The sequence below is a fragment of the Anastrepha obliqua genome, chromosome 1 (genome assembly GCF_027943255.1).
Source record: "Anastrepha obliqua isolate idAnaObli1 chromosome 1, idAnaObli1_1.0, whole genome shotgun sequence".
Lineage (NCBI taxonomy): Eukaryota > Metazoa > Arthropoda > Insecta > Diptera > Tephritidae > Anastrepha > Anastrepha obliqua.
The window spans coordinates 70,484,603-70,507,494 of NC_072892.1; the positions used below are offsets into that span (position 1 = coordinate 70,484,603).

General features: G+C 34.4%; 1 protein-coding gene across 1 annotated transcript; it reads right to left on the bottom strand.

The window, feature by feature from the left end:
* Positions 1-4,706: 4,706 nt before the first annotated feature.
* Positions 4,707-11,633, bottom strand: LOC129236101 (protein takeout-like). The gene is made up of 5 exons (XM_054870307.1): positions 11,401-11,633; positions 5,581-5,664; positions 5,354-5,504; positions 5,113-5,252; positions 4,707-5,050 (listed from the first exon to the last, which is right to left on the bottom strand). The coding sequence occupies exons 1-5, from the start codon at positions 11,468-11,470 to the stop codon at positions 4,749-4,751; spliced, it is 747 nt and encodes a 248-aa protein (XP_054726282.1). The 5' UTR covers positions 11,471-11,633; the 3' UTR covers positions 4,707-4,748.
* Between the last annotated feature and the right edge of the window lie 11,259 nt (positions 11,634-22,892).

Genomic DNA, 22,892 nt, shown 5'->3' on the forward strand with positions numbered 1-22,892 from the left:
TCTTCAATGTTGTCATCCAAATCATCTGAAAAACTTTTGGCATTGTCAACAGAAGAAGTGTAAGTACTAGAGGATGTCATTTTATGTTTCGTTTTTTCATTTCTTTCAGCTCGACGAGTAAATTTTGCAGTTTCAAGTACATCTATAGAACCAATCTTTCCGACTCTGGCAGCTCTTTGATCGAAAAGAAATTTACGTTCTATGACAGGAATTTTACGATCTTTTTCACATCCACAGTCAATAGAAATAGGGTTTGGACAAATACATAATGACAAAGGTTTACCGCAGTTACAGTCATTTGACATTTGACATTTGCATGAAGAAATGTCAAAAATTTTCTCTGCTTCGGTCTTGAATATTTCATGAGCTTTCTGAAACTTAGGATTTTCTTTATCTCTTTTGTAAGACTTTCTTTTTTTCCAATATTTTGCATGATATGCAGTGATCATTTGTTCAACCCTGGTTTGAGAAACTGTAGGGATAGATGCTGTCATATAAAGCATCTTAATTTTCTGAGCTACCACATTCGCTATTTCTGAAAAAGCAATTTTCTGTGAAGGTAATTCTGTTGATGATGACATTACGTATCTTTGTTCAAAACAACAAAGAATAACGTCAGCATAAGAGGGCAGATTTCTTAAAGAAAAATCCTTAGGAGCGCCAAATATTGGACAAACATGATCTTTCCGAGAAATATGAAACCGGGGTTTTTTTTGTTTTTTCACTCATTTTAAGTAAAAGTAAATATACTACAACTACTTAATAACAATTAAAGAAAGTGATATAGCTTGGTAATAATTCGTAAAAAGTGCCAGTAAAAGTCAATATTATTTGACTCTTGAATATCGCGTACAAGAGTCACAGTCTCACTCTTTCACCTCCACTGGATCTTAAAAAATAATTGTCTCAAACAACATAAAGTTAATTATTATGAAAAAACTAACAATCTGACAGCATAAGTAACAAAATATTAATAAAAAATAACAATTAAATCTTACTTTCAAAAAGTTCAGAAAATGCACTATTTTCGACAAAATTTTCAAAACTTTAAGTGAGTTGCGCGAACAGAAGATATTAACCGATTTCAATTTTTTTTTTACCAAAATACTTGTGTTAATCCATAGCAACTTTTCCGCACTATTAGAATTTGATTTGAAAAATTTGTTGGAATTCGAACCACCCTAATATATATGTTACACCCTGAACCTGAAAGTTTCTTCTATAAACTTATGAGCAAGGAAAACAAGTAGATAGTTAAAATAATAGTTACTATCATACTTCTGGTGGTAACTCTTTTTCAGAGGTCGTTGGTTTCTTGAAATGTTTGAATTTGAAATTACTGGATCAGATGTAATTAAATCTGATATCTGACTAATCTGTAAGAATTCATATTTGTAGACTGTAAATATATAAATAAATATTTTGTCTAGCACAATTTCGCTGCATTCACATTACTGGCCGTACGGAGGCAAAACATTTATGAATTTAAGTTACTTATATAGGGTTGTTCAATAAGTGCGCTTCAACTTTTTTCCGATAGGGAGGGCGAACGACGCAATATTTTTTATTTTTCGCTTGTCATTTGTAAATTTCATTAGTATACATTTCATCATGGAATGCTACACACTTGAGCAACGATTGCAAATCGTGCAAATTTTTTATGAAAGTAATCGTTCTGTTGAGCATTACGGCCATTTTACGGTCCATTTAACAAGCCGTCCCGTTTTGGGGTTATGTGAAGTCATTGGTCTACAGTAACAAGCCGGCGACGATTTGTGAGCTCAGAGCCAATATTGAACGCGAAATTGCTGGAATTTCGGCCGATTTATGCAAAAGAGTGGTCGAAAATTGGGTTCAACGATTGGACTTCGTAAAACGTGCACGCGGTGGTCATGCAAAAGAAATCGAATTTCATACTTAAATGTATATGTTCAAACTCGATAATAAAAAAAAAAATTAGTTAAAAAAGTCAAACCGGATGTGTTTTATTCAAAAAAGTTCAGAAGTTGAAGCGCTCTTACTGAAAAACCCTATATTATAAAGTACAGTCAATGAAAGGTCGTATTTAAGTAAGTTAATGCAGATGAGGTACCTGCAGTTCGTCTCATCTTTTGTGAGTATCCTAAGAGATGCTCGTAATCCTTTTAATTTGGCCATTATAAAAAAAAGTAATAATATGGAAATCACTGTCTTGTTGCATTTCTCTTTAGAACTTTTCTCAAATTTTTGTTCGTATCATTACTTACAGTATGTCTAATTTAAGCGTGACCGCCACAAACTTTTAACTCTTTCACCAATTCGATTCTCATAAGTTGCATTTTAGGCGCTTATATTATAACTTATATATATATGTAACTATGTGGAATGGTTTCACATCTTTATTTTAGTGAATTTCTGCGCAAATTGTGGAGGTAATCGGGCCCAAATGCGTCGAATTTGCTTTGATAATTATTTGACGCTGCATATTTGTTTTCCTTTGAGTTTTTGCTTAACTACTGCTCAAACATTTGCAGTAGGCAGCAGGCAGCTGTGAAGGTCAATCCAACATTTCAACCTCATTTGCTGTTTCCATTCTACACATTTTCGGCTTCGATGCTTCGCTGACTTCTTGCAAAATCCAAGGTTGGCTAGTTCTTCCATACATCTTTACAGCTGACGGTAAATTCAAATTGGCGCTAAACACAAATTAACGACGAAATTCTTTCCCGGAGAAGCAGTTCCAACAGTTCGTTGAAATCGTAGATTATCAGCAGTAGACCAGGACCGACGTATGAAATTATTCGCCCAAAAGAAAGATTTCTCCGTGAATACTACGTTTGCCCATTTTCGTTCTGAACTTGCCGTAGCCTAGGCACGTCTTTTTTCAATGTGATACGGGATTTTAGTTCTTCTGGGCATACAAGTCCTCAAATCTTGTCTTTGGATGCACTATCACCTCTTTTCCTTAAAACTCCTTCAGCTTCATGCAACGATAAGTTCGGCTTTGCCACAAATACATCAATCATCTTCTGAGTCCTCATCTTCTGATCTTGCTTTGGAGCGGTATTTGTTTTGGTCCTCGTTCAGTGAAGTCGTTAACTTTTTTAAATTCGGTATACCGTTGCACCGATTTATTTATGAATCGAATATTTTGCTGCAGATACATTTAACAGTTTTGCACCTTTAGGATGTGTTTGTACACTGCTTCAAATCGTTTCTCATAGGTGGAATTCATTTCGTAAAAACAACGTACGATTTCTAAATTTTTTACAAAATTAACAAATTGCTGACATTTATCAGCAATTACATTTTTTTATATAACGGAACTCTAAATTGGAATTTTGTGGGTCACGCTTCCATTAGTCAGACTTTGTATGAATGGGAAGTACGAACTTCGAACATAACGCTCTCTTAAGAAGTCTATGATGGTCGCTTAGTTTAGTTTAAGTGGAAAAACCGAGGAGCATTACTTGAGCTGTTATCTGAGAGTTATTTGCGCTTGATTGCTGATAAGGTTTGATAACGCGGATGACCACAGCATGACTAAACACCTTTTGTTATTTATTTATTGAGCCTCGTGGTTTGGGAACTTTGGGAAAAGTCGATTTTAGTGAGAATAGCTTCTTGATGCGACCCGTTTATGCACGCCTATAGTATGCTTGGAGTCTGCGGTTTCAATTTACCATTTCATAAGCCCTTTGAGAAATAAAAAAAAATAAACTATATTAATAAAATTATAAGTAAAAACGCAACTTGGTGCATATTTCCAGACAGGAAGGAAATTAAGTGGAAGATGCTTAAACGCGAGCATTTTTTTCGACCATACCATACTTCGGAAGGTTTTGAAATTATTGTATTCAAATCTTAGATGATTAGTATATACGCGGGGAAGCAAAGAGTCACTAATCAATAATCATTGATACCTATTGATGGTAACTTTGGTTCGAACCTCAGTTTTGCGAAAGTGTAAATCGATGATGCTTGCACCAAACTTTGACTATTTTAAGATGCGCTGGATTCTTGATAATCTTAGGCGGTATATCTATAGGGTTGTTCAAGAGGTGCGCTTCAACTTTTTTCCGATAGGGAGGGCGTACGACGCAATATTTTTTATTTTTCGCTTGTCATTTGTAAATTTCATTAGTATACATTTCATCATGGAACGCTACACACTTGAGCATTGATTGCAAATCATGCAAATTTTTTATGAAAATAATCGTTCTGTTGCTGCTACTTTAAGAGCATTACGGCCATTTTACGGTCCATTTAACAAGCCGTCCCGTTTTGGGGTTATGTGAAGTCATTGGTCTATAGTAACAAGCCGGCGACGATTTGTGAGCTCAGAGCCAATATTGAACGCGAAATTGCTGGAATTTCGGCCGATTTATGCAAAAGAGTGGGTGAAAATTGGGTTCAACGATTGGACTTCGTAAAACGTGCACGCGGTGGTCATGCAAAAGAAATCGAATTTCATACTTAAATGTATATGTTCAAACTCGATAATAAAAAAAAAAATTAGTTAAAAAAGTCAAACCGTTTGTGTTTTATTCAAAAAAGTTCAAAAGTTGAAGCGCTCTTACTGAAAAACCCTATATTAACAGAGAAATAAGCTCCAAGAAAAAGTCAATTTACCAGGCGATACTGAACAGAAATATGAATATTGTGTTTATCTGAGCAAGTGGGTTGGCAAGGTCTGGACGTTCCAGATACCAATCTTTTCGAAAACCTTTTGTACAATTTACTATATCTCGATTTTATTATTCTTCAATTTACTCTACAAATAATTTATTGTATGGCGTTTTTGAAAAAACTTGACTGACAATATTTCCCATCAGCTTAGATAATTCTATGGAAAATGTGGCTTCAACTTCATTGAAGATTTCCTTCCAGTTTTCATTTAAAAATAAATTCATATTATCCCCTAATACTTTGTCGCCATTGAAAAGGTTTTGAAATTCGTAAATTACTTTGTTGGGCTTAACGATTGCTCTGAACTTGTCGGTTTTCATATAAGTTTCACCATCCTTCTCCGCCGGCACACCCACCCATTGAAGTATTATCTCAGAATCCACTGAAATGGAAGAGTTATTATCATTTTAATCATTAAATACAAATGAACTCATTTACACTTACCCATTGTGATGTTATTTTTTCCCGAACCACTAATGGGTAGTATTAAAACACGTCCTTGAATTTTATAGTCACCGATCAACTCAGCTTTGGGTACTTTAAAACGTAACTCGTGCTTTTTGGCTAAATCTTTGCCGAAACCTCTGCGAAAGGAAAAAGTAAGGAGTGAAGAATGAACATTTTCGGTGAAATAATTTTGTTTTACATTAAATATACACATTTTTTATCTCTCCGAAAGGTTTACCTAACTTTGTACGCAGTGGCACTACCAACGCCGTAAATTTTGTTGTTGCTAAATGTTAAATCAATGTTCACAGGGTTATCAGCCCCCTGTTTGAGTGTAAATGTGCCAGCATCGATTGGATCAATTTTTAATAGATTTATCGCAGCGTCTCCTGTATATATGTACATATGTACATATGATTAAAGAACAATTAATATTTCTGTTGGTTGAAATTTATGTGTCCTCACCTTGATTTTTATCATGTAAATAAAAGTTGATAGCTTTTAATAAACAATCCTCATCTCCAAATCTACATGGCTTCGGATCATCGGCTGCAAGTTATGGAGAAAAAAAATGTTAATAGAGAGTGTTTTCAAGGATTCCGGGATCTCAGAGCTTTTCAGTGCAGAAAATTCAGAGATTAGCTGTTAGGAATCCCGGAACAATTTATTATTCTTTAAATTTTGGTTTTTGCTTTTCTAATTTTTGACAAAAAAGCCGTAAACATATAAAAAACACTTACTTCCAAATTGGTGTTTTCATGTTCAGATTTTATGTGCAATAAATCGTGAGAGAACTCAACTTTAAAGATTTTGGTAATCTTACAAAGTACCAATGTTAATAGAATCATTTAATAAACCCAGAAGTACAAGGTTTCTTACAAACTATATGGAATTAATAGTATTTGTAAAAATTATATGTACATATTTCGCAACTATTTAAAAATGTCATAGAGTGATAATTTGAACTTATTTATTTATTTATTAGAATTAATACATATGTATATATACATATGATACTAAAATTAAAACTAGAACGAGTGCTAGCTGCAGGTCTTACAACTCGATAGTTTAATAAAAGAGTCTGTGTTGTTATCAGCAAATCATATTAAATCATAGTAGCTAGTTACAATCCTTTAAAAATTTATTTAAAGCAGTTATATTGGTGGCAGTAACAATAGCCAGTAGAGCGGAAGGTTTGCTGGATCCGAAATGTTTTTTCTTGAAACTTTATAATGTGCCACAATCGTTTAAAATATGGTCAGCTCATGGGTTATTACCACAAAATAGGCATTGTTGTTGGGTAAGTAGGTGTTGGTGTGTGAGTTTGGTATATGCAATTCTGACTTAGATGAACTAGCTTGATAAATATCGAGGTGTATTGCTTGTGCGGCCGCCGTAGCCGAATGGTTGGTGCGTGACTACCATTCGGAATTCAGAGTGAACGTAGGTCGAATCTCGGTGAAACACCCAAATGAAGAAAACATTTTTTTTCAATAGCGGTCGCCCCTCTGCCGTTCCGAGTCGGCTTAAACTGTAGGTCCCTCCATTTGTGGAACAACATCAAGACGCATGCCACAAATAGGAGGAGGAGCTCGGCCAAACACGCAAAAAGGGTGAACGGGCCAATTATATACATACATATATGTATGTATGTATATATATATATATTGCTTGGGTAGAGAGATGGTTTGCGCCTGTCGTTGAATGCTGTGTACCAATGCCTAAATACTGTAATACTATTCTGCCAGTTTAATAGAGTCAATATGTTTTTTCATATGCTTAGGTATGTAAATCATTTTCTGAATCAACTGGAAACAATGGGCTAGTTGCTGGCATAGGTCGGGTTGTTTTGTCGGCTCGCTCGTTGCCTCGGATGCCTTTATGGCCCGGTACCCACACAATGTTGATCTTTTTTATGTTACGAATACAAAGTCCCTTATTTTTTCAACCAATTCGCTACTACTATAAATGTTTTGTATGGCTTAAATGGACGACATGCTATCCGTACAAATGAGGAATTTTCCTTTATGACCATACACTGTGCGAAATTCGCTGGTTTGTATATGACCATTGCTTCCGCTGTGAAAACCGAGCAGTGTCCAAGTGGTTGGTTAAATACAGCGAACGTGGTGCTAGTGCTGGTTTCTGATCCGTTCGTATATAAAAAATTCCAATTGTTGCTCCTGTAGTTTCTTTTCTGTTCTGCGAAGAGTGGTTGATAGGTCGAACTACTTGTCGTTGATTTATTCAGTGCGTGGGGAACGGTGTTGAAATTTGATTTATATATAAACCACGGGAACCGAATTAAACTGCATCTATAAAATAAAGTCCCAATATGTAAGTACGGTAATAAATGTTCACAGAATGCTCCGATATGCCCAGAGTTGTTTGCATTTCGAAGTAAATTCTTACTGGAAGCTAATCCCTACAGCACATTAATTGTTTCGTATTGAAATTTTGTAAAAAAAATTAATATCGAATTGTGTGAAAGTTGGTTGAATAAGTTGGCAAAGCAAAGATGATTTCAAAATCTGCTGATTTGTTATTGTGGAATTTAGAAAAGCACACAACCCCTCTTCCCCATATTTTGCATGTTTATTACGAACTGAACCAAAAATGCTATCATCAGTAGATATGCCAGATACTTCTATGCCCGATACCCAGCCCATCTGTCGGGTTTCATTCAAATTATTAAGGGCTTCTGTTGCTTTCGGCTTTTTCGTTGTAACAAATGATATTTTTTACTTTCTCGAGCTGTTTATACAAGGTGACAAAATAAATCACCCTATCGAAAAACTTATAATTTTTGCAAGTCGAATCGTACGTAAACCATATTTGAGTATGCAAACAAACAAGCGATAGAGCGCGTAAATGTTAAATAAAGATTTCCATCACTCAACATTATTTTTTTATTCAGTAAAAAATGGCTCAAAAACAAAATTGGATGATTAATTTTGTGCCACCTTACACAAAACTCGTTATATATCCACATGCGACCTAAAGATTACGTTAAAATTTTAATGCACACTCTGGTTAGTTCTAAAATGCACTTATTGCTTTTACACGAAAACATTTTACTTAATAAGGCATCCTTTTAGGAATTATCTTTTGTTTAGAAAACAGTTTTTGTTTTGAGATACATGCAAGAACGTTAATTACGTGTAAAAAAAATTATTACATATTATTAATTATGAAGTTAGCACCATCTGCACCGATTTTATGAAAGCTTTTGACAGGGTCTTGCACAAAATTCTCCTCTGGAAACTTGAAAATCAAGGTACCCACTCGGCTCTCCTTTTATAGAAAGGCATGGAATCATACCTGTGAAACAGAAATTGGGAATACTAAATCCCATACATTTGTGTCAACATCTGAAGTACCACAAGGTAGCATTCTTGGGCGACGTTTCAAGTATTCTAAATATTTACGTTATGCAAACGGTTTGAAACTTTTTCGCGGAGTCTCCTCACTAACGGATACGTTTTTTTACAGGAAGATTTTAATGCGTTGAATTACTGGGCTGTGCAAACCAAACTATGTCTTAATACTAATAAGAGTTATCACATAATGTTTTGCAAGTCCATGAGTCCGCTTATATTTTATATATATAATGATTTAGAGCCCGTTCAAAGTTAGAGTATGCCTCCGTCATCTGGAATCCGATGTATTCCTCACATTCTCTTAGAATTGAAAAAGTACAACGCAAGTTTGTACGTTTTGCTCTTCAACCTTTACACATAGATAGTCCCTTGCCATCCTACAGTGCTTGGTGCATGCTTATCAATGTTTCGTCACTTGCGATCTAATTACTTGTTCAAAGCTTAATGTTTATATCTACTCGGTTTCAATGTCTAAGTTTCAATGTTGCTAATAGAGTATTTCGCTATTATAACCCATTTTATGTTGAAGTTCTCAAATCTAATTACTTCAATTTCGCCCCCTTTTAGAAGAGGACTTTAGAGCTTAATCGGCTTCTTAGAAGTTTTGATTTCGATTTTGCGATACCAAAATCTTTGTTTAAGTCACTTATTGAGTCTTATTATTTGTTAAACAAATTATCTATATAATTTAAATGTTTAAGTTTTTAAAAAGAGAGTTGGGTGTATTTCATTTACACATTTACCACTACTTCTAACTACATTCACCTTGCAACATTGCAAGCTTCTCTCAACAACGTATTTTTTCTTGTGCTGTTTAGGTCGAGTTTTATGACTTCAGTTAAGTTAATATGGACAGTAAGAAACAAATACACCCTAATCGCCGGGGGCAATAAATAAGCATTTATACCCCGTGTTTTTACCACTGGTGGAAGATTGATATAAATATTTCGAGAATGCAAAACGAGGAAAATAATTTCAGCTCCAGCAAGCGAACACTTGGAATGGAAGGCTCAAGATAATGCTGATCGCTAGAAAATTGATTGAATTTGATCCGAAATCATTCTGAATGTTATATATGCAACACAAATTGATTTTCTTTGTTGGTAGGGCATCATTGCACCGAGAAAAACATGCAAAGATAATAGATGCGTCGCTTATTTACCAGACTTACTTGAGCTTTACATGGGCAAATTTTCAGATAATTACTTCTTCAATTTCCAACACATTCACATTTTTTCGATACACTCACACTTTCGCAGATTGACCATCAGCTTGTGTATAATGTTTTTCAAGACAATTTTCACTTTTACTTCAATCTGTCAGTGCACAGTTCCCATCATCGCGTCACTAATCATTTACAACGCTGTGGAAATGTGTGAACATTCCTGGATGGCTTATCTCAGCTCGAAATGTGTTAAATTTGGTTGACGAGCTACTAACAAATTACATGAGAAGTGTGAAAAAGTACCCTCATTACTTTGAATAAAATAAAGGATGTTCGAATGACTGGTTTTTTTCTTGAAACATGTGACAGCTATTCAAGGGAATCAGAAGAAATTTCGCCCAAAAAAGGCAACAACAGTGACTAGCAAACTTAAATACGTAAACTGGCGAAAGTTACGGAAGAGAACACATGTTAATCGACAACTCAACCTATATATCTTCGTGTTCGGTCCGCTCAACCGAAAGCAGAGCTTTTCTTGCCGATTGTGGGCCCATGATCCAGAAGACATTAAATCACTGCAAATCTCAACAACTCAATAATTGGCGCGGAGATACAGAATGAAAAATTGGGTTTATTGGTATCGAAGTTTCAATTAAATTGAAGTCAAATAGCAAACGTTTAGATACTGCTTCTCAGTATGGACTTCGGAGCCGCTGGAAAATAACAGCGAGTTTGCTCAAAAAATCATATTTCTGTGAGTGCCGAATTATTAACTTAGCGGCTTTATGACATTAAGAAACAAAGTTGCCGAATTTGAGGCTCAAAGAATGCACGCGTAGTCATAAGGAAGCTCATGCATTTTGAGTGTGTAATCGTTTGGTGTCGAATTTAGAGCAGTGCAGTGAACGACAAATTCCATTCAGCCAACAGCCAGATCTACGTTACCGGAATAGCACAGATTTAAATTCGGCCAGACACTGTCACTTCAGCAAAATTTATTTGGATTATTTTGTGCTGTTACAACAATGGCAAAAACAATAGCGACAAAATGAACGATTTTTTTTCTCAGCATATTGAAGCATTGAATGCCGGTGAGCTTTGGTTTTCATTAGACGGCACTATGTCCCACTGAAGTCCACCAATAATCTTTTGTGTACTAAATTAGATAATCATGCAATCGTGCCACAGAGCTGTGGTTGGACACTGCGCGAACTTTTTATAAGTGGTGCAGTTAAAGACCAATGTTCTATCGAAAAATCAGAAACAATGAAAGCACTTAAATTCAATATTTTCCGTGCTGTTGCTGATCGAAGGTGTTGAAAATTTGCGGCAAAATCGGTTTGACAGGATAAGGTGATGTGCAGGGTCGTGCCAATCAGTATTTTGCATGAAGTTGCATATGTATATGTATTCCATAACGACAAAAATGCATTGAAAAATATTTAACTGGTTTTTTATAACATTTAAAAAGATCAGCCGATACCTCAGCCTTTTATTTGCTATCATTTTTGACTAATAAGTGTATGTTTGCTATTAAAAATGGACGAATTTTTAATTCTCATCTAAGTGAGCCGTTATTCTTTGGATCGATGTTCAAGGACGATCTTCAAGCACCATTAAATGAAATTTTTCAGTTAATGTGAGATGCCAGAGTTGATTAGAATTGTTTTTTAATTAATTACACTTGTATTTGGTATACTACTTTTTAGCCTCCATGTTAAAATTCACTCAACAACTTACGAAAGTTCGCATAACTAATTCGCCAAAAGGAGCAAATAACTATTGCAAGAAGCGAGTATCGAGTATACATTTTGCGTTGCGTTGGTTTACACGATCGACTTTATTATTACTGTAAAATTCTTTTAATAAATTTTTAGTCCTTTCTGGTTATGAATTTGTCAACTGTAAATAGTGCGATACTATGAGGCTCGATATCGACACGTGTTAACGATTAAAATCGAACTATGGAGATCAGTAAAATCTCGCTTTGTTTTTATAAGAGCAAAGCTAATTAGTCTGCGTGTGTGTAGTCTATTACAATAGACACTGGTATACCAGAATATGTTATATAATATGTATGTATGTATGCATGCTCAATGCATTGAAAAAAATTTAAATTTTCTATTTCTTTCATTAAAAGTTGTGTAAACGTAATGAGTGAGCAATTAAATTTATATATTCAATGTGATCAAATGCAAAAGTGCATACATGGGTACATACATACATGTGCATACATACATATGCACGTGGGTATGCGATCAAATTACAACTAATACGCCTTGAAATAGGAGGGCATCCATCAGCTACCTGTTTTACAGGGTGAACATACTGGAGGTATGTATGTACATATTCATGGATGCAAAGTCGGCTTTTATGATCCCGGGAGTTTCGGTACCTCTTTATTGCAGTGTCGGGTAGTTAATATTTAATATTTATTTATTTCTCGGTAGATGGCTATAGTGATCGATATCTCGTAAAGTATAGATCAAACAATTTGAAGTTTATGCTTATTGTCAAGGTGACATTTCAAACTAAAAAAATTATTTTGCTGTTTTTTGTTTGTTCCATTCAGTTGTAAGTTTCAGCGTGCAAACAATGGAAGTCAACAAAAAGAAAATTTGGTATATTTTACAGTTTTTCTTTGCAAGTCAGGCCGCTGAAATTGTAAATTTTGTTGATGGTGTAGATGGTGACAGCTAATAAAGTGCAATTTTCGTTTCCCCCATACCGTTCAGGGATTCTTGATGTTAAAGAAAATATCGATAAAATCACAAAAATAATCGAAGTTGACCGGCATGTTAGTAGTTATACCCAGAAGGTAAAGATCGACCATAAAACAGTTTTAAACCAATTGCGCAAAAATTTTACGCAAAAATAATGGATTTCTTTTTCGGCAAGCTAATATTTTTTGAAAAACACTCCTACTATAAAATAAATAATAAATAAATGAGTTTTATATATTCTCTTTCGCTTATAAAGAGAAAATTAGTAACAAAAAAAAATAAATTTAAATGTGTACGCATTTAAGAACACTTCATATACTAATGTGTTTACATATCTGATAAAGTACATAGTATGTTGTTCAATAAGATTTGCGGTTCGATAAGAAAAACACAATTTTATGGTTTTAAATGCACTTTATTATTCAGGGAGACCATATCGCTGAACATCAATACACTTGTTTGAACGAGATTCCAACTTATGAATTCCGTCCCTGAAGTGTGAACCTGGAAGGGCTGCAAAATACGATTCCACAGTTGTTATGACCGCATCACTTGATGAAAAACGCTTTCCACGCATCAATTTTTTTAAGTCTGGAAACAGATGGAAGTCAACAATTCATTCAATGATTCAACAATTCGAACTTTAATTCATTGATTTTAGCCATTTATTGTTTTACCAGTTTACAAGTTATCCGCAAAAAAAATTCCTTTTGCATCCCAAAAAACTGATGTTAACACCTTCTTGGCCGATTTCTGAACTAAAAACTAGACCGAAGAACCAGGTTCACACACCATCTTTCTACAGCAACCCATGTTTCTACTGTATTAATTGATTGCCAAAAGTCCGTATGCACTTCCAACATTCGTTCATAAATTTGCTTTGCTTTTAAACTTTCCGAAAATAAAATTTTAATCACTGCACGATACTTAATTTTTTTCATTGAGAAAAATACTGTGACACGTGGATACTAAATGGCTTGTAACCAATGAATGAATTGACAGATGGAAATCAAACTTCACATGGAGTGGAGTGGATGAGGAGTGTACCGGCATAACAAAAAAAAAAAAAAAAAAAAATGTAGACTAGTAGCAATGCCCTCTTTTATCGAATCGCAAAATTTATTGAATAACCTAGTAACTTTAAGTACGACGGCAAAAGCTCGATGCAAAGAAGAAAAAGGAAACAAATGTACACTAAGCGAAATAGGTATATGGGACAAACCAACTTCCTAATTTTTCTTCTAAAATAACTGCATAATATTTCCTAGAGTTGCTTCAAAACATACTCAAATGCATGCCCGAACTAGCGATGGTTTTAAATTACTTATCTTTTGTCTTTTGCTACATGTCCTGTTGCGTTGGAGCGTTGCTTGTCATTTGAATTTCTTGATTTGAAAGATTTTATTTTTTGTTGTTGCAATTGCGTGATATTTTTATACTCATTTCGCAATTTAAAAGACTCCTTAATGTAAGTTGAGTTGTTTCCATTAACAAATCAAAAATTTTCATGCGGGGAAAATAACTGTTTAGGACACTATGCCAAGAGGAACGTAACCATGTGCCGAGGAGCGCGTTAGTATTCCAAGTTATAGTGAATCGGGAGTCTCAGTTCGCAAAATAGCACTAAAAGTAAGTCGAAATAAATACATATACCATCCACAACTTTTAAAAAAATCGGGATAAATATGGAAAAGTTGAAAAAACTGCTCTACAGGCTAAGATTGACGACAGGTGGAAGAGAGAGATAAGACTGTTGGCTGCCAATAAAAACATTAGCCTTAACGACATTAGATGTGAACTTTCTCTCAATGTTGCAAAGAAAAGATAACAGAAAATTTTGAGTGAAGATTTGAATTTAAACTATCAAAATGGACTGGCTAAACCAAAGCTTACATCACACCACATATCAGTTAGCATCGAATTCGCTTATATTCAGAATTCTGGGACGATGAATGGCAGTCCATCATTTTTAGCAATAAAAAAATGTATCTTGATGGGCCTGATGTTTTTTGTATTTGGGAGATATTTGCGAGTCACTCCTGAAACTTCCACGGTGGCGCTCTATGATCTGGGGTGCTAAAAGCAAGTGGCAAGCCCCCAATTTATTTTATTCGCATAAGATGAGTGCAGAAAATTACGTAGAGGTATTGTATGATGTTTTATTAAATTTTGCCACAGAATTCTACGGAGAGTCTTGGACGCTTCAACTGGGCAATGCTGCAACACTGTGGTTAAGCGTACAAAGAAGTTCTTCGTGTCGAAAAATAATAAATGTCCAATGGAGAACTTTTGAAGCATTCTTAACAATCAAGTTTACGAAAGCGGACACCATTCTATAGCCCGTTGGAATCGATTATGTGTCCTTCAGTCACTCATAAATTAGATGCCACGACGACTAGTGTGAGTTACAATAAATAACGGAGGACATACAAGCTATTAAATATTATTTTATGTTGTTTTCTTAAGATTCAATTTAATATTAGTTTTGTTAAAATAAAAGGCTGAAATAAATCCTTTAAAATGTTTTATTCTTGCGTTTATGCCGAAAGATAAAAAGATTTATTCTCTAATTATTTTACTATAAAAAAATTGTAGATTCTCCTGTCCCCATTTAAGACACTTCGAAAAAAAGTCAAAACCCCGCAAACTCCGGGATTGACATCCCTAATAAGTACATATATAAAGTTTATGTATATGTGGATACAATTATAATTTGCCTCTATTCCTACACTAAACAAGTATAATGTTTCTATTCAAAATGAGTTTTTTCTTGTAGAAATATGCAGTGACTCAAAAATGTCCGCACATTATACAAGTACTAACTGAAAAGCTGCATCGGTACTACTTTATTGTCAAATGGAATACAAATTTTCACGGAGTATTCAGGTTAGCAGCAATTTTTCCACAACTTGTATTTTCTAGCCAGAAATTGTTTATATAGTTTTGCGCTCAAATTGAAGGTTAAGTAGTGAAGTGGATGGGTGGGAAGTTTCTCACACTTTGCATCGCCAAAGTATATCAAAACCTGAAATAGTTTCGATTCATTGAAGGTAACATTTATTTTCCTGGTCATATTAACTTTTCATATTTGTGATTAAGTTTGGTTGGTTGGTTGAAGTGAATCCAATTAGCGCTTCCGCACTATTTTGTTGCCACAACCTCGCTACCAACAAGTTATGTGGATTATTCCTTCACGGCTATATTTAGTTTGTGCGAATGAGAGACCTTGTAAGGTTGTCCACAAATATTGGGCTGCTTACTCTCCTATGGGTCAGAACCCAGTCAGCACTGCCGTGAGTTTGCAGGCATCCCTTCTTTTCGTATTTTTCAATGCAGGCGTTTACGTTTGTTTGTGGTTGTAGGTGGGCATGATCTCTGACCTTTCCATCTGCAATCCGTGATTAGAAGGTATTGGAGGTTCGAAGGAGATTGTATTGTTGATTGCACCCAGTGGTGTGAATACCGATTATGCAAGAATGTTGCTCATGACTGTGTGCATTTTGATTTCCTTCAATGCTCCGTTGTCCCGTTTCGCTCAAGGTAGTATAGCTATTCCTACTTTGTTCCACCACTATAGAGGTTGTTGTGCTCGAATCCAGTACCTAGATTACAGCTTAGCAATCCGAAAGAATAGCGATATTGCCCTTATAAGAGAAGTCTGCGATTAGCAGCCTACAAGCTTATCCTATTGCCAATACTTCCTCCTGGAAGACACTGCAAGTATTAGGATAATGCTCAGATGTTTCAATTTGAAGTTAATGAGATTATATACCATGCCCCAACATTACAATCCATCTGCATAGACTGGAGAGTCGAAGTTATTTAGTGAAAATCCCTTATTCCATTCCCCTCCGTAATGGAAAGAGAGTGGCAAAATTCCTATTGAATCTCACCGTTGGGACGATATAATCAGTCCTCCCTGAGGTGTACTGAGTTTATCGCAATAATAGACTGGCACGACCATAAGTTTGACTAAGTTACTAAGGCTATTTTGAAAAATTTTAGATAACTTTTAAGGTATAAGTCTGTACTGAATTTAATGTTTAAGTACATAAATTTTCAAATTTGTTCATTAACTTCATGGAGAAGGTTGCGCAGATCGCGATACCAGTACACACAGCTGTTTTAGGATCGCATTGCTTCTTTAAATTCCCTTCCCTATTATCACCCTTGTATACTTTAACTTAACCTAACTTTTAATTTTTGTTTCTAAAACATCGCTAGTTGGGTACCCTTTCTTAGTTCTCTCACACACCTCACATACAATAACGTCACTGGAAAGTTACGCACATTTTTCCACTCCAGTTTGCGCTATCTTGCATAGTGATTTCTCAATACCTGTATTTGAAATAAATACTCGATACTTTTATCCCGAAACAAATCGTTTTATTTTTTACTCTTTGCATTTTCGAGTTTGGTACTTGATATGGATGCATTCTTCCAGTATTTGCAAGTATTGCAGCAAAGCTAAAACTGTTTTTCATGAAAAATTTAAGGTAGGACACGTAAATTTTAATTTCCCACAATTTTTTGGTGTTTTCTTTTGTTATAGCTTTTTCGTGTAATTGATTTTCATAAATCCTGAGATTTTGGAATACCGCCAAAATCTTGCACTTTGGAAATTTCGCAAAAAAATCCTCCAATAAGATTGTAGCGCGTAAAACATGTAATAAAAAGGTGAAGTATTCTGTTGCTTTGCGAAATGCTTTTCTCGAAAGCAGAAAATATAAACAGAAAAGAAGCTGCCTGTTAGCAAATATTACAATAATTGAAGTTGCTTTTTTGTATCTTAGTTAGTGAGGACGAGTTTTCTGCTTAATTTGTTATACTAAATGCAAAAATTTTAATTTTTGTGCAATTCCTAAAATTCAAATGAAAATAAAAAAGTAAACGGTTGAATAAAATGCAAAATTTTTAATGACAGACCAGAATCTATTGACTTAAGCAAAACTTGTTAAATTCACGGAATTTCACACAAAAGATTTTCTCTGAAATAAAACTTTAACAAAATAAAATTTAAACTTTTTACATATGTGAAACTAAACTTGTTTCATTTCCTTTTCGGTTATCAGCTGAACGTTCACTTATTTGAGGCACTGTATTAATTTAGCTCGCAATTAGTGGAAAAAGAAGGCTTGATTGGCATTACTTGCAAAATTCATATTTTCCAAACTGCTTTGTCAATGATAAACGCCATCATTAACTTTGATGGCGTTTATCATTGACAAAGCAGTTTGGAAAATATGAATTTTGCAAGTAATGCCAAGATCATTTTCCAGTATCTTTAATCCAAATAATTTTATTTCAGAAATTTGTAAAATTTCTTAAAGAATATTTTGAAGCGCTATGCTGAAAATGATTCCTGGAATATATTTTGAGCTACCTCTCTGTTAGCTTCCAACTGTTAATACTCAAAAATGATGTCACTTGAACTGTATTGTATGTTTGGTAGTGTTGGCTGATCTGTAAAAAGATCTCACTTTGACATCTAGGGTCCATTGTGTTGCCAGTGCTATGTATCTGGAGTCGTGGATATTATTTTATGTAATTTTAAATGCACAGGATAAGAAATATTTTGATCCTAGGCACATTTATCGAGTCCTGCAAGGAGTAGGGCAGTGGCAAAGTAGGTGTTCCAAAGTACCCAAAGCATTCGCTTCATTTCATGTGTTACACTCATCGCTCTGGACCAATCCCATTTTGGCTGCGTGATGTGAGATGAGACAGTGTCCCGTGAGTACTCAAACCAATGTGTTCCATTTTTCCTAGACAGTAATAAAATAAAGTGTGCAGCTTTCGTACATAGTATAATTTTTGTAGTTTTGTACGAGGTTGTTCCCATATCGACGTTTCCAGAGCTAGTTCCTCATTTAGTTCCGCTTTTAGAAAGGAGAGTGAAGGAGAGTGAAGAAAGGAGAGTGGGAAGCGAATACCTGCCTTAGCGAACTCATCCTTCTATTCTTTTATGCCCTGGTATCCAGTAAATAGTGACCTCCCCATTTCCGCAGAATTCCTCCATTTTGGATCTGCACTGTTGAACACATACCGAGTTAGTGCAAGGAGCCATAATTGAATTAAAACCGCTTGGCTATTAATGAAAATGTTTGTCCGAGTATTAAGACGAGTTAATTCCAGAGCTAATACAGTTGCTTGTGTTGCGGCATAGATTTCAGCTTGAGATATACGACAGTAATTAAGGAGTCTGAAACACTTTTGGAGATCAAATCGAACTGTACTGTATGTGTATGTATATTGATGTAAGATATTAGTACCATTATAAAATAATAGCAGCCGTCGCTGCCAAATGAGTTGGTGCGTGACTACCATTCCGAAGTGCGCAGGTTAGGAGCCTCGTGCACGAAACACCAAGTGATAAGAGCAGTATTTCTGTCATCATGTCAAAGCTTCTCATAAAAAACTTTAAAGACGAACACCACAAATCGGAGGAGGAGCTCGGTCAAACACCAAAGAAGATGTAAATGACAGTTACACAAGGTGGCGCCAAATAAATCATCCAATTTTGTTTTCGAAAAACTTTATTACTAAATAATAATAATAAACTTTCATGCTGGGTGAAAATTCCTGAGGATATCTACTAACAGTATCTTATTACATGAATGTCTTTACTTTTACTTAAGGAGTCATTGAAGCCGTTTTTCTTAACATTTTGGTTTTTTTGGATTATGGCACTGTTGAAGTAAATGAGCGATATGTAAGTGGTTGTGTTTTGAATATGGCTATATTTAATTGAGCTGCTTCTAATTTAACTAACAATTTTATTTTATTTGTGTTGCCATATTAAGGGATACAAGTATTGCATTTTTTTTAAATTGGTTTATTTGTATACTCGAGTAGAAGATAATTAATAATTGTGAGATTGGTTCAATGTTAAAATTTTAAAATCACATATTTCCGGTTCTTTTAAAATTTTTATAATTTGGTTTTATATTTATGATAAAATGTATTTTTTATAAATATTTTATTTTTTTGTTTAAAATTTGTGGGAATAATCTTTTGTTTATGGAAAAAAATGTAATTTTTTTATTTAACATGTTTTGGAAGAACTTCATTTTATTTGTGAAAAATATTGTTTTATAGTTCGTTTTGTTAACACAAAACATATTCTCTACTCAGTAATTCCTGAAAACTGAAAAAAATTCCATTAACTTTTCGAGTGACAAACACGTACTACGAACCAACCGCTCTTACCTTTTAATGAAAAAAATCCGAGCGTTCTCACAAAGGGCAAAAAAAAAGTGTTTTCCAAAAATATAAAAAGAGATAAGTTTTTTTAAAACAAATTTTTTGAAGCGTATATGTTTTCCTAAAAAATAAATGAAAAAAATAAAAAATTTAGAAATGTAAACAGAACCAAATATAAATACAATATTTAAATCTCTAAGCTATTAATTTTTGTAAATTTTTTTTCCGAAATGGAACCGAATAGAGAATAAATCTCAAAAATATTAAACTTTTTTTAAATTTTTTTTCCAAAATTCTTGAATTACTGGGCATGGAATCTCTCTTCAGAATATTACTCAATGATCTAAACTCTCTTGAGTATCAGAAGTATAGGTATATCCTCATGAATGAACGAATTTGACGATTTGAATCTTTCATAAAATTTGCTTTTTGTTTTTTGGCATATCAAAGAATTCTGTAGCTGCTCTTTTTCAATAACGGTACATTAGTAATACATCATTCTTTGATGTAAAAATATCAAAACATTCGGCAAAATCAAAAACTTGAATTAAGGACATCACATTGAATACTCAGAGATTTTAGGAGTCGCTGATTATCACTGTGTTTAATTTTTGAGAATCTGACACCGGATTTGTAATCAGCTATTCAAAAACCTCCGAGTAGTAGTTTTTATGAGTTTAGTTTAATGTAATTTAATAATTTGCAATTCGATCGAAATCGCTGGATCTTAAAGTGTTATTCAAAACTCTATTTTTGGAACTTTCATTTACATACATATGTATAGTGTAAGATTCAAGCTTTAACTTTGACCTCAGCATCGTGTTCAGTCTAATATAACTCTACTGCAACACTCGTATTTACTGTTCGGCATTTTAATTTCCATAAAAAAGTAATAGCTTTATCTTCTTCATCTTTATTTAGGATTATTATCCTGCTTCTATAATTAATATGCAACATATAAATCAGTGCTACTAATGATCGCATGTTGATCCCGATGTCAAGTAGTTAAACAACTTGTTCAATACTTTGGTCATATGCAGCAAGCCCTCATCGTAATGTATGAAGCGACATAGTAAGCGATTTCGTCTTTGGTACGGAAATAATCCTATTGTATGATATCTACTTGATGCTTTCTCAAATTCAAAAACTAACCTTTGTAAGTTATCTTCTGAATCTGAGCTATAGTAAGTACGGCGCCGTCTGCATAACAAATTATCTGTATTTCAGTATTTGATAATTTATATCTTCCGGAAATATTTTTAACGTCGCTTATTAATAGCTTTATCAGCATCCATACTCGTAAAGTTCTAAATGCAGAACAAACGGCATAGTTTATAATATTATTTTTGACTACATCCAAATATGAAAACGCTAACTTAATTTCTTTTCATAATTGCATGCAAGTAAAGTATACAAACTTAAGGTCACTGAAGTAAGGATTTAAATGACTATAGAAATCAAAACAAACCGATTTCTTATGAAAGTCGGTATAATACCTTAAAAATTACATATTTGAAGGATTGAGCTGGAAAAGATGTCAAAATATATTACTTTTATTTTGGCGTAACCTTTTCTCCAAACTAGAACTTGCGACCGTCTTGCTTTGATAACTCGAAGCAATCTTAACCGATTGACTTAAAATTCTAAGTGTACTTGCACTGTACGAAAAAAATATGAGATCAAGTTGACCATGATGACATCTACCAAACGAAATAATTCAAAGACCAAAAGCATTTGCTTTTAATAATTATATTGTAAAAGTGTACAATGCAAATCATTACGTTAAAATTATTTATTATAAGTGCTTTTGATCGCTTTATCTCGTTTTCATATTTATGTGATTGTTCTGATTCAGAAACAAAAAATATGCCGCCCGGAAAAGTTTTTTTCTGAATTTGAGCAGGAAAAAGTTTTAGCACGGAGAGAGCGAGGCCTTACAATGCGAGAGATTTCTTAAAATAAGGGCTAGAAATTTCAAAAACTCATTTTTTGTTTTTTCGATATTTCGAAAGTATGGTGCCTTAAGAATATACTGTGAAATTTTCATGCGGAAATTCCCTAAATTATAGATTCTTCAGCAAATTAACTAGGCGGAGACCGGCCCGCGCGCTCCTGTACCTCAAACTTTAAACTCATTTATCTCGAAACGACTTTTTTCGGTCTGGCGTGGTAAAAAAAAAACACTATTCAACCGAATCGTCTGAAATGTGAATATGTTGTTCACAACATCAATGGCTATCGCACGTACTAGAATCATATTGTAATTTCAATTATTTCGTATTTTTTTAATTTTAAAACTGAAAAAAAAAAACGAGTTCCTAAACGTAAGTTCACTACACGACACAAACAGGCTCGTAGAAAAGTACCAATTTTGGGAAGATGAATGGGAAAGTGTAATTTTTTCCTATGAAAAAATTCAATCTGGACAGGTTCTGTTATGGTTTGGGCGGTCATTAGTGTCAAAAGCAAAACATCTATCCACAAAATTTAACAATGTCAAGTATATATAACTTCTAGACCAAGTATTTATTACTTTTTTGATGATTTCGACGAGAAGTAAATTTTCTAAAATGACACCGCAGCCGTTCACGCTTCCAACAAGAGAGTTTTTAACAGGGGAAAAATTCCATTTTAGGCAATACTCTCTCAATTGGTTTTTAAAAATTCCAGATTAATAGAATAAAAGATTTATCAATCATTGTTTAATGGTAAACAATTGATCAAATATTATAAAAACCTAATCAAATCGATGCCTCGGCGACTTCAAAATGTTATAATCAAAGGAAGGTCCAAACCGAATGACTAAGCTCCAAATTATAAACTTCTTCTTCTTCTTAAACGGCGCGATAACCACTTACGCGATTTTGGCCGAGTTTAACAAAGCGCGCCAGTCGTCTTTCTCGTGCTAAACGGCGCCAGTTGGACACACCAAGTGAAGTCCAGTCCTTCTCCACTTGATCTTTCCAACGCAAAGGAGGCCTTCCGCGTCCTCTGCTACCACCAGCTGGTACCGCATCGAATACTTTCAAAGCCGGAGCGTTTGTATCTATTCGGATGACTTGACCCAGCCAACGTAGCCGCTGGATCTTTATTCAGTGGGCAATGTCTATGTCGCGGCAAAGCTCATACAGCTCATTGTTCCACTTGTTCCACACTTGTTGGCAAGAGAGATTCTGCGTTGGATTTCAAGGCTGACACTGTTATCGGTGTTAATGCTGGTTTCTAAATAAACGAAATCTTTTACAACCTTGTAATCAAACCAATACCCGAGTCTGTTTGATGACAGGAGGTACTTCGTTTTGTCCT

Coding starts and splice junctions, on each gene's coding strand:
- LOC129236101 (XM_054870307.1), bottom strand. CDS start 11,470: ATGTATACTCGATACTCGCTTCTTGCAATAGTTATTTGCTCCTTTTGG. Junction 5,253..5,353: donor GCCACTGCGTACAAAGTTAG/GTAAACCTTTCG, acceptor TTCCTTTCGCAG/AGGTTTCGGCAAAGATTTAG. Junction 5,051..5,112: donor AAAAAATAACATCACAATGG/GTAAGTGTAAAT, acceptor CTTCCATTTCAG/TGGATTCTGAGATAATACTT.